Source organism: Solanum stenotomum, chromosome 8, assembly GCF_019186545.1.
Source record: "Solanum stenotomum isolate F172 chromosome 8, ASM1918654v1, whole genome shotgun sequence".
Classification (NCBI taxonomy): Eukaryota; Viridiplantae; Streptophyta; class Magnoliopsida; order Solanales; family Solanaceae; genus Solanum; species Solanum stenotomum.
The window spans coordinates 18472672-18485601 of record NC_064289.1 but is presented as its reverse complement, the minus strand read 5'-3'; the positions used below and the strand labels follow the sequence as shown (position 1 = coordinate 18485601).

At 35.2% G+C, this 12930-nt stretch overlaps 2 protein-coding genes across 2 annotated transcripts; both read left to right on the top strand.

Annotated features, from left to right (window-relative positions):
* Positions 1-280: 280 nt before the first annotated feature.
* On the top strand, positions 281-9121 carry LOC125872232 (ACT domain-containing protein ACR3). The gene is made up of 8 exons (XM_049552948.1): positions 281-578; positions 2464-2671; positions 2890-2935; positions 4450-4564; positions 5407-5474; positions 6214-6831; positions 7421-7525; positions 8263-9121. The coding sequence occupies exons 2-8, from the start codon at positions 2601-2603 to the stop codon at positions 8581-8583; spliced, it is 1344 nt and encodes a 447-aa protein (XP_049408905.1). The 5' UTR covers positions 281-578; positions 2464-2600; the 3' UTR covers positions 8584-9121.
* Positions 9122-9277: 156 nt separating this feature from the next.
* On the top strand, positions 9278-10487 carry LOC125873575 (F-box/kelch-repeat protein At3g17530-like). The gene has a single exon (XM_049554479.1). The coding sequence runs from the start codon at positions 9300-9302 to the stop codon at positions 10485-10487; it is 1188 nt and encodes a 395-aa protein (XP_049410436.1). The 5' UTR covers positions 9278-9299.
* The last annotated feature ends 2443 nt before the right edge of the window (positions 10488-12930 follow it).

Sequence of the window (12930 nt, the reverse complement as noted above, 5' to 3'; positions counted from 1 at the left end):
AGTGAAATTACAATTTTACCCTTATGACAACTTTTCACTTCAAAATTACAACCACTTATGTGAATTCAAGTGAAATAAATTAGAGGGAAACAACATACACTTTTACAATTTTCAAAAAGTGTACATAAGGGTATAATAGGAAAAAATTTGTTGTCCTTTCTTGATTTGTCAAAATGGACAACTAAATAGGGACAACTAAAAAAGGAAATATGGACAACTAAATAGGGACGGAGGGAGTAATAATAATGTCTCAAAGGGGAAATACATTGTTTACACACTTGTGCCACTTTAGCTATAGGCTGCTACTAATAGGCACTCAGCGCTGCACTTGTAAGAGAGAGAGAGAGAGAGTGGTAGCTGAGGAGGAGGAGGAGGAGGCGGAGCACAAAGTGACGTCGAAAGTTTTTCCACTTTTCCTTTTCCTCCTTCTATTTAATTCCAAACATTCTCTCTTTTCTCTTCAATAAATCAACTAATTAGAAGAAAGTGAATGTATAAACAACTGGATTCCTACTTAATTTTCTCTATTATTCAGCGAAGATTATCTCTCTGTTTCCACAAATTTCTTCTCAGTATCGGTGAGTTCACTTTTCTAATTTTCAAGTACTGATTATGCTTATCCATATCTGTGCATTAATTGTTTGATTAAGAAAAAAGGAAGGGCCGTCGTTGTCGGTTTTCCCGAGAAAGTTTTGTGACACTATTCTCTGTTATTTTCTCGGCATTTCTATCTATGTGGATTTGATTTGATGGTCAAATTGGTGGTGTATTTTTTTGTTAAATCAGGGCCGTTAAATTCTGTGGTTCAAAGATGTGATTGAGACTGATGCTACTCTCTCAAATTCCTTTTTTACCCCTTCCCTGTCAGATTCTGTTTTTTCTTTCTAGTCATAATAACCTATCAAATTCCTTTTTTACCCCTTCCCGCAGATTCCGTCTTTTCTTCTCCCTCAAACTAACAATTGTCAAGATACTCAATCATGCTCTAATAAAATAATAGGATTATACATAAATATCCGCTCATAAATAGATCCTGTCCAGTAGGCATCCCCCTCCAATTTGTCCAGTGGGCCTTTAAAATGCTTACAGTTAAATGTTGAATGAATTGGATTAATTTTATCAACTAAAACCTTCTAACCATAGTTAATAACCACACTCTCCCTTTTGGTTAGACTGCATACACCAAAGAACAAGCAGGTATGGCAGCTCTGATGAGCCCAATTCCGATTGCTCAAGTCTCGAATCTCAATGTTGTTAGATCAATAAATCCTCACTTTTTTCTTAAAAATAATAATATAATTGCACATATAAAACCCAATACCAAATTAAAGATTTGCTAATTTACAAAAACCTCAAGCTGCAGTGCACACTTATAATGACGGTTGAAATCATCAAATTGTTCCTTCAATTCTGGACATGCAAAAATAGATAAAATGAAATATCTATTATTTTAATATAAGAGTCAAGTATAATGAAACGAAGGGAGTATATTTTTATTTTTAGAAGAGTAATTCAAGGAAAAAAAAGTTGTCATTCTTGAGTAAACTATTCCTAAATTCAGTTGTTTGACCAAGCTTTTAGGGAAAAATTACTATGTATTTGAGTAGTAGCAAAATCTGTTTTTCAAAAGTTTAAAATCTTTTAAAAACGTTAACCTTTTTAATTTTATTTCAATACTCCATATTCTAAGCAATTTATGCAAAATTCAAACATCTTAAGCAATAGATAACCTATCAATAAGAGACCTCAAATGTGAGCTTAAAAACATTGTACTCTACTATGGTCTATGAGCAGTTGAGCACTTTATGAGGACCTGGGAGTTAAAAAGCCCAAAAGCTTATGCGTTTCATCATTATTCTTGCAACCCTGCTTTGAATTTGATAGATTGTCCTCACAAGTTGGTAATCAGAGCAATAATAGAACTAAAAACTTTCAACTGTATTTATCTTGTTAGGTAAAAGCTATCCAGGAATGGCTTTAGATTATGGATTTGTGTTGCTTTCTCCTTGATCTTAGGATGCCATTTGATTTTTCGTTCGTAGAATCTAGATTTGGCTATATTCTACCATCATGTGAAGGCTTGATGCACTTGAGCCCAGGGTCTATCAGAAACAACCTCTCTACCTCTACGAGGTAATGGTAAGGTTGCGTACAATCTACCCTCCCCAGACCCCACTTAGTGGGATTTCAGTGCGTATGTTGTTGTTGTTGTTGTAGTTGTATGTGAAGCTTGCCAAGAAAATTGTGGATAGGATCAGTTCTCTCATCAGGTTCTGAACTGTTGAGTAGTACAACCATTTGCTTCGTCCTCTATGCATACATCTGATAATAACCAGAACCTTTAAATGCTTTACGGGAAATCTAGCTAGAAAAGTACTTTGGTTTATTGCATTTCTTTTTCAAGGCCCTGCTACTTACAGCCACATACATTTGCTCACACATTTATTATTTCATCTTTGGTAGGTAAAATGCTGGTTTAATTTGCTACGTTGGTCGTCATGGATGACTAGGCCAGTCAGCTGCTATAGAGAAAAATTTGCTACTTTCGATGTAAAGGAAAACCGGGAAGTATCTTTGTTGACTACAGGAGTGTTGTTCATATGGCAAGGAGTTATGGGCCTTATTTTGATCCTGAATACGAGACCTTAAGTATCAGAATAAATCCTCCAAGGTGGAGCTTTTCTACTTTTAGCTTTTGCCACATCCACTGCCTGCCTTTATTAGGTTTTTATTTACTTTCATTGGCCTGCCTAGATATTTATTAACTGTGGCAGCATCACTGTTCTTTGAACCAATGGAAAAATATTATGGATGTCAATTGAATTGCTTCGTATTTAACACCTCATCTTTTTTCATGTGGTTTTACTAATGATTATATGATGCTATTAGGGTATCTGTGGACAATGCGAGTTGCAAGGATTGTACTCTAGTGAAGGTAATTTTTTCAACCTTAAGAATATTGAGTGATATTGCTTTTTCTAGTTTTTATTTCAAGATGCGGAAGATTTTTTTTTATGAGATGAAGCTCTCTTGCCACAGTTCCATAAGCTCTTTAGATTACAATGATAACGCTTGACAGATAAGTGAGTCTGGTCATCTCAGCTTGCTATGGTACACAGTCAATAGTTTTACTGAAAGAAAGTAGTAGATTGAAGATTTTTTCAAAACATTGAAGCATATTTCACTAATTTTATTTGTCAAGTTTTTTATTTGCTGTCAAAAGCAGAATTACTAGTAAGCTACAGTCTGTTGATCTGAGAGGCATCATTTGAAGTCACTAGTCTGAGTCAGATAAGGGATCCTACATTATCTCTTATGTCATTCAGTTGCTTTGTCAATGTAGTTGATACATCATTTTGATAGGTAAAATAAAGTAATTTATTGATGAACGTGTTCAAAGAATGTACAAGTAGGCTATGCCTGTAAGAGAGTTCATAAAATCTATCAAGCTATCCTCCTTACATCACTAGAGGCTGAATTATGTAAATACTTGTACTTCTGTTGGCTTGAGAAGAAAATATTTTTCTATTAATTGAATAAACTTTGTACAAGTTTCACAAATTTATACAAAATGTGTCACACGAAAAAGGGTAACAATGTCTTGACTCAAGAAAATTCCTTATTTGGATGAATTTTCTGTTTTAACTATTTTCCTAAAATATCCACCCATATCTCCTAAATATGGATCATAATCTTTTTCTTTAATCTCAACACTCCCCTCAAGTTGGTGCATAGAGATCAATCATTCTTAACTTGCTTAGGATTCAAACTGGTGCTTTAATATCTCCTACTGAAATGTCGGCCCTTTGTTGAGAAGTTGGAATAAAAGGCATGTAAATTTTCCCATCTTCAACCTTTTCTTCAATGACATTTCTGTTTAGCTCCAACCTGTTTTGTTCTATCATGTTGAACTAGGCTGTTAGCAACGTTGATTGCTGCTTTGTCGTCTCTGTATAGTCTCATAGGCATTGTTACAGGTCTTCTCAACTCCTCCAAAATTCTCTTGAGCCAAATTATTTCACATACTGCATTGGCCATGGCATGAAATTCTGTTTCTGCTGGGCGGTCCATATTCTGTTTTTGGCTCCTCCAGGTTACTAGATCATCCCATAAATAGGTACAATATCTAGAGGTAGACCTTTTGTCTATGATAAGACCTTCCCAATCAGCTTTTGGTATATGCTTCAATACTTTGATGCTCATGTTCCCAATGAATTGCCTCCAGTTGCTCTTCAAGAGGTGCATAATTTGACTTACCAAACTTACTACAAAAGTTATATTTGGTCTTGTATGTGATAAGTAGCTAAGCTTATATGACTTTACAAGCTTATGGTGGAGTAGTATCTGAACATCGGCTGATTGTAACTTTTCTTTAATAATTTTTAATAGTTTCTAATAAGCTGAATGGTTATTAAAAGTACCCACCGAGATTTTCCTGTTTTTCCTCAGGTTGATAGTATCAACAAACCTGGAATACTGCTGGAAGTGGTGCAAATCCTATCAGACCTTGATCTTGTAATTACCAAAGCCTACATATCCTCTGATGGGGGGTGGTTCATGGATGGTAAGTCTATTATTTCTTGTTAGTATTTTCAGGTAAACAAGGCATGTCCAAATATTTTTGCTTGAGGTTCTCTGTTCTCATTTGAGTTCATTTATAACCTCTTTTAGTTGCAATTCTCACAGCTACTCTAGGGGATAGTATATTAGGGGCGGAAATAGGTATAACTAAGTGGGGTCAATTGAATCCTCTTCCTCAAAATATGATAACAATGCAAGTAGGGCTAAAACAAATTCTTTTGGCTGTATAAACTAGTGAATTCCCTTGACATAATGGAAGATTCTAGTATAGTGAAGGGAATGCACAAGTTGGTTTGAGCAAAGGCAGATCCAAAATTTGAAGTTTATGGGTTCTAAATTTGGAGTTTCTGGTTTCTGTAGTTTATTGTTTGTACATATTCTTTGCATTTCTAACAAATAGTTCCACCCCTGGTTTTAGGTCATAGGTTCAGATCCCAAGTATGAATCTAATATCTTTTTGAATTCCCTTGTATAAACTTCATCTTCCGCTACTGCTGGATATGGATCATGTTCTACACTATTTCATTACAAGTTCAGACTGCTATCCAAATAAATACCGAAATTCATGTTTCTTCGACAGTGGTGGTTATAGATTTACTAGTATGTTTCAGTTCCTCATATGAAAATAATAGTAGGTTTTAATTGGCGGCCATGTATACCTTTTTCACCTTGCCAGCTTTTGGGCCATTTGAAAAAGTATCAACCTTCTGCGCTGTTCCTCCGTTGACACTCTTTTCTAGTTCTGTCCTATCTGCATATTCTAAGGACTTGGGGAACTCAGCTGGGAATTTTTTTTCTAATTTCATTTCTCTTTTACTTTAACAGTATTTCATGTTACTGATCAACATGGCAACAAGGTTACAGACAACAATACTATTGGTCATATAGAAAAGGTAAATTATCCCTATTTTTGTCACCTTTTAATTTCATATTTTTATGGTCTATACAAAATTAATGCGAGGATAAGACAACAATTACTTTGGCAGTTCCTAGTATGATAGTATACAAAAGAAAGGAAAGAGGGATAAACTTATATGTAGCATCTTCAAAATTTGCTGTAAAATCATGCAACTCCAAGCTATCATTGCAGACTTGCAGTTTATATTATATAACTTTGGATTTATATGCAGGCATTGCCAATGACATTTCTACTCATGCATTTTATTGCACCTAGCATATAGAAGAGTTTTATTTTTGGGACTGACTATTCAGAGCACAGAAAAAGTCAAGCAACCATTCAGATATCCCTGGTGACTAAAAGTTGTTATAGAATAGCTGCTCATTTGTTAGATAAGAGTTCCCAATTCCACAAACTGAATAGTTCCTGATAATGTGTTTGGATTTGCCTATTTTACTTATGTGTTACAGTCATGAGCTTATTGCTATTGTAATCCTTACCTATACTGCAGTTTCTTTTTCTTTTTTTTTCTTCACATGAGTTATGGTTAGGCTTTCCTGAAATTTGTATTCAGGATCAGATTTTACCCTAGTGACTACCCAGTAAGATCATATTCATGCGGAGAAAATGTAGCTGTGTCATCTAGGTGACTGAAACTGTAAACATAGCTACCTGAGAAAAAGACGTAATTTTTATCCAAGTTATTAATTATTTCATTAAATTTCTTACATTAGGCTCTAGGACCTGAAGGTTACACATCAGGCATATTGAAGACACGTCCAGGTAGAAAGGTAGGAGAGAACTCTATGGGTGATTACACCACCATTGAGCTAATAGGCAGGGATCGTCCAGGTCTTCTATCAGAAATTTCTGCTGTTCTAGCCAATCTTCATTTTAATGTTGCTGCTGCCGAGGTTTGGACTCATAATGGGCGCATAGCATGTGTCCTTTATATCAATGATAATTGTTCATCCCTTGATGACGATGAAGAATCCAGATTGTGTGTCATGGAAGAGCAACTCAATAACATTCTTCGTGGGCGTGAGGATGATGAGAGTGGGGCACATGCTACTTTCTCAGTTGGTAGTACTCATGTTGATCGGAGGCTTCATCAGATGTTTTTTGCTGATAGGGACTACGAAGGTGGTTGTCTCGAAATGGAGATAGAATACCCTCCTAACTCCAAACCAGACGTCAGAATTGAAAGCTGTGTCGAGAAAGGGTACTCAGTGGTCAGTGTAAGTTGCAAGGATAGAGCAAAGCTTATGTTTGACATTGTATGCACCCTCACAGACATGCAGTATGCTGTTTTCCATGCCACTATCTCATCAGATGGTCCCTCTGCATCACAGGTAATCTGATTATGTAATTTTGATGACTGCTAAGATAACCTTACATATGGAGGATAGATCATTTATCTTTTATTTCTGCTCAACAATGTCAACATTGCTCCAGCCTCTACACTTTGAAAAGGGATGTGATCTGTATGGTCCTTAGTACTATCGTCATCTCATTAAATAAAAGTTACATTATTATAGAGGGAGCTACACTTAATTTCAATTCTTTCAGCTAGAGCAGAAAGATCAGAGCTGATAGCATCAATGATTTGGTTACCTTGTTTGAGTTTCAGAAACTACCCCACTAAAATCCTCATCCCCCATGTCTACCTTAGAAGTATTTTCATCCATCACCTTTGAAATTTTGGTTACTGATTAGTGTAATTCTTAATTTTATTCCCAAAGGGGATGAAAGAAATACAGGCGTGAATCCCCCTTCCCAAAAAGAAGAAGAAGAAGAAGAAGAAGAAGAAGAAGTCTAGTTTAGCTTATGCTCTAGTACCTAAGAATCCTTCCACTTCCAAAGTGGCTCTATATTGGAATCACTGATAGATTTTCATTAGGCTTTGATTCCAATATGTAATATAGACAACTCTATTTATAGGAATATTTTATTCGCCACATGGATGGTTGCACTCTGGAATCTGAAGCGGAGAAGGAAAAGGTTGTGAAGTGTATTGAAGCTGCTATTCGGCGAAGGATAAGTGAGGTAAGGGAGATTATCTACTCCTCTTAACTTGTCTTGAATGTTTCTCAAGATTGCGATCTGCCAGCTCTAATGTTACATCTCTTCCCATCTTTTCATTTAGTTGAGTTATAAGAAAATCCAATGATTGATATTTCTTGTCTCTTTATGACATTGCCAATTTCTCATCCTTCAGATAAACAAATATGGAACCAATGCTCCTAACATTATTACATGGTCACTTTTTGTTGTTGGAATTATTTGGGAAAACACCATTTTTTTAGATCCAAACAGGCTCTTGCTCGCCCCCATTTTGAACTACTTTGTCAAATAGACAAAAGTCTCTTAACTTATAAATAATTCATAGCTAAGGTGATCTTTACTTTTAGAAAGAATCAAGAACTATTGCATATATAAACTTTCATTCTATATGTCTGTGATTGACTGGTCATCTAAAGAATCACACAAAGCTAATTTTTTTCTAAGCGGTCCATGAACATGTGCAATTTTTTGTTTTGCTATTGGGATTAATGTGTAAGTTTGATAGTAGGATGTGGTCATCTAATATTATACTTTGGAACATTAGCATTGCTACTATTCTATTTTTGACTTGTACTTCAAGTGTTATGATTGCCCTCCAAGCGCGCATTCATATGTTACTTCAATCTATAACATTATGAGATGCACGAACCTATCCAAAACCCTCAAAATTCTAATATCACCAGGTGGGATGTACTTAATTATATTCCTTTGATATACAGGGCTTCAGCTTTGAGTTGTGTGCCAAGGACCGAGTTGGCTTACTTTCTGAAGTTACGAGAGTCCTACGAGAAAATGGGCTATCAGTGACTAGAGCTGGTGTCACAACTATTGGGGAGAAAGCAAAGAATTTCTTCTATGTAAGAGATGCGTCTGGAAACCCTGTAGAGATGAAGACGATTGAAAGACTGCGTGAAGAAATTGGACAGACGATGATGCTTAATGTGAAGAAAGTCCCAACATCTGCAAAGGCACCTGAAACTGGTGGTCTGGCTAAGACAAGCTTTTTCTTGGGAGGCTTACTGGAAAAGTTCCGAACCTGAAACTTCATCTACACCTACTTGTATAGAAGAATAAAGCACTTATATATAAATGTGGCAAGGTTTCCCTGTAAAAACCTGTAGATACATTGGACAATTATCCTTGTCGGGGATAAACAAGGGGAAAAAGGAACTAGTCCCTCTCAGTCTTATTCTATGCTGAAGTTTGGAAGATTACGAGATGATGGTGTGTTGTTCTTGCACAATAAAAGATGAAGATCTATATATTGCTGATGACACTATGACTTTGCATTGGAGCTTTCGTCAAGAAATGCAGGTATTGAAGATTGAACACCAATACGTTATAGTGTTATATGTTGTGTATCAGCTAGCTTGGTTCGACAATGATCGAGCTGCTAGCATTGTTTTGATTAATAGGTACTTCAGTTTAATTCTAGCTGGTTGAGTGTTTACCCCATTTGGGGAAAAGTTGTACTATGTAATACCATTGATTTGCATGTAAGGATGCGAATTTAAGTAACGTGGAACGCCATTTTTCTCTCAAGGAAAAGTATAGTATGTTCTTTTACCCATTCTTTTAGGGAATTTGTTTTTATCTTAGTTGTATGGGAGGATACTACAGGTGGTTAGCTTATTTTACGCTGAGTTTGTTTGTTCTTTTCATTACTGGCCTCGATCTGTTTTCTGTGCCACGAAATATATAATCACTAAATTAGTTTTTACTTCTTTGGCAGTGTTCTGGATTTAATTTGAGCAGAATGACAACTAACACCGAGATCGAGATCTATGATCATATTTTATCAAGGTTGCCTGTGCAATCACTGTTGCGATTCAAATGTGTATGCAAAAATTGGAACGATCTTATCAAAACCTCGAGTTTCATCGAAAAACACTTCAACAGTGAGAGTAATCGTCTCCGTCTAATGATTACCAAGTTTGGTCTTAACTACCACAAATACCCGTGTGTAAGACCTTTCGATACATACTTGCTCCCTGATAAAATATTCAGCGGATGTGTCCCTACTCATAAGCTGATTTATCATGGCGAAGACGTTGGTGATATCAGGGGTATTTATGGTCCAATTGATGGCTTGTTCTTATTAGAGAAAGGACATTACATAGACAATGGACGATTTGGCTGGTGGAACCCTGCAACGAAAGAGTGTAGGCTTATACCTCGTGTTTTTTTTGAGGTAGAAGAAGGTTTGGAAGACAACGATCGTAGAATAGGAATAGGAATAGACTTAGCTACTCATGACTACAAAATCATTTGGATACGAACATATTGGAATGACAATGAGAGTGACATTTTCCCTAAGGTTTATGCAGCTGTCTATTCGACGAAAAATGACTCATGGAAGCACTTGGAGCCTAATTTCTCACACGAATGTCAAATATGTATGTCGTCCCAACATTGCACCTACAAGAATGGTATGTACTATTGGATTAGTACTAGCAAGAAGTATATCGCGGAAGGGATAAACGTGTATTTTATACGTACATTTGATTTTTCAACTGAATTGTTTGGGGAATTTGAAGGACCACCAATTCCAGGTGAACATTGGGTAACTTTATTTTTACGAGGTGGTTCAATTGCAACAATGTCTAGTAAAGATGTTACACAAGCAATGACAGCTTTTTATGATATTTGGGTAAATATTCGAGGAAATAATTGGATTAAAGTTTATACTGTGAATCCACCAATAACAAATCATTTGTGTATTGGAATTTGGGAGTATGATAAGTTTATTTATGAACTAACACCAAGTTGTAAAGTGTTGTTTTATGATCAAACAACTAAGCAAGTTACGAGTCTTGGATTTGAATTTGATGGAATAGGCTTTGGCTCATGTTGGGTTTTGAGTTATAAGGAGAGCTTAGTTCCGATAAGGAAAGAAAAACCGAGCGAGAAGGATAATATTGAATACTTCATGGTAGATTATTAAACAAGCGTGAGGAACGAGTTATAAGTTCGAAAAAAGTCTATTTTTTTCCTATGATTCTATCATTTATATGATCGAGTTATGAAAACTTCTACATAGATCGATATCCTACAACTAAACATGGTTCTTTTGAGGGAAGGATCTCTTTCTAGTTGCTCTAGAACAATTAGGAGATTCTCAAAATATGTTACATCCCACTTAAAGAATCATATCAATATGTTTTTTTAGGAGAAATGTGAGGATGACATTGTAAATGTAGCAATTGAATATTTGAATTGGACATGTGCATACGTTTCTTCTTCTTTTTGTTTATAAGGAAGTATTGAAATATTCAGAACTTAAGAATTCTTATTAAACCTCTTAGCAATTGACAAACGATAATATTGGTTACAAATGGCTGGTCAGCTTCGAGGTGTGTTTTGTTAAATAATTGGTAATAATTCAAGTAGAAAATCACAAACACCTCATATATAAGAAACTTGCAAAAACATGATACTTCAGGTGTTTTTTTGACCATTGTCTCTTTAACTAGCAGTGATTGAGGGTATTGCTAATGAAGATGCCTCAATTTCAAACCAAATTATGGTTGCATATAGGCCAATTAGGTTTATATCAATTTCAAATTAACGAACTAAGAGCTTGTTCAGACAAGTTTTTACTGTTGTCAAGATATATAGCTTTTTAGATAAATATTTCTGGAAAGGTGCAGTTTATGTTTGGCCAATACATTGCTTTTCTCAGTATTTGATGATTCATGTGTCGTTTTGATGAATAACAAATAAAATGTATTTGTAATGAAATTAAGAAGTAAGAAGTTGGTCTGATTATATTATATCAATATTTTATTTTGTATTTGCGACAATATGTTGATGGACAGACAAGTTAAGAAGCAGAACTGTATAAACGACTTTCTTGACAATACCCGTATCCGATTCTCCAAAAATACACTATATTTGGAGTATGTGACAGGAAACCATCAATATCTTTTAAACAATCTGAGCAGCATATGACGTAGGTATCTTTTCAGAATTAACAAGTTTTCCTCGTACTTTCGTTAGTTACCCCTAGTATTGCTCTGATACCATTCTAAATTGCATAAAAAGTTTCAGCTTTTCTAACTGTTAATAAGTCAATATATATCAAGACTCAACAATTACAAAATACACACAGTATGCCATGTAGGACTCGCCAACTCATTGTGGGGTCCATCCCATGTTTTTATTAGTCAACTTTTGCTACTCAATTGCTGCAAACAATTGTTAAAAAGGAATAGTGATAACAAAATGTTGAAAAAGAAATTGTTGCAAGAGTTGAAAAAAATGATAGATTAGGTGGTTGGTAAATTGATAAGATTTGCAACCTTTTGAAATTTGCTACATTTGTATATGTTATCACTGACATAGACATGTTTTTTTCTTTCTATAAAAAGAGCATTCTTGCTCATCTGTAGAACACATCAAAATAGAGAGAACAAAAATATTTGAGAGTAGAGTGAAAATATTTCATAGACTATACAAGAAAAATAGTTTGTGAAAAATAAATAAAGTGTGAACAATATTTAGTAAGTTGGTATGTAACCATCAATATTTTTTAAACAGTCTGAGCAATATATGACGTATGTATCTTTTTAGAATTAGCAAGTTCTTCCTATAGTTTCGTTAGTTACCCTTAGTATTGCTCTGATACCATTCCAAATTGCATAAAAAATTCCAACTTTTTTCACTGTCAATAATGTAACATCCGATAATTTAAAATGAATATGAAGAAGCTTGAAATTGGAAGTAGTCATTTTTGAAAAAGTTCAGAATCTGAAAATTTGGCTAAGTTCAGAATCTGGAAATTTGGTTAAGTGTGGGAAAAAGTGAGTTTTTGACCAACTTTGAGCAGTCATAACTCCTAACTCATCCTTAGGAGTAGTTCTAGTTATGTTTGCGAAGCTTGTGGAATGATCTTTCCAACACCACCGAGTTTGCTCGATTTCGAGTTCGTATGAGCGAGTTATGCCCTTTGGAAGTTGGGCAGTTGGCAGAGAAATCCGTTCGGAAATTTTAAGGGTATTTTGGTCTTTTTCCTAACCAATTCTTTTGGTTATATTGTTGTGTTAGACTGATTTTTAGATCAGTTCGTCTCATTTTAAAAGAGTGAGAGTTAGGGCTTGGGAGATAAGAGAGAAAGAAGAGAAGAAGAAGAGGAGAAAGGGAAGATCAAGCAAGGAGATCATCGTGGATATCGTCGAGGGTGATCCCTACTAGGTATGTGAGTTCATAGTGATGAATTGATTCTTTCCCCCACACATCAAACTCGTTTTATTATTGAGAAAAGATTGGTTGTGTTGTTTGGAGTTGTTGGTTGTGTTGTTGATATTGTTAATTGTGTTGTTGAAGTCCCTTGTTGATTTGGGACATGATTTGGTTGTGTTTTTGAGTTGAATCTCTTGTATGTTGAG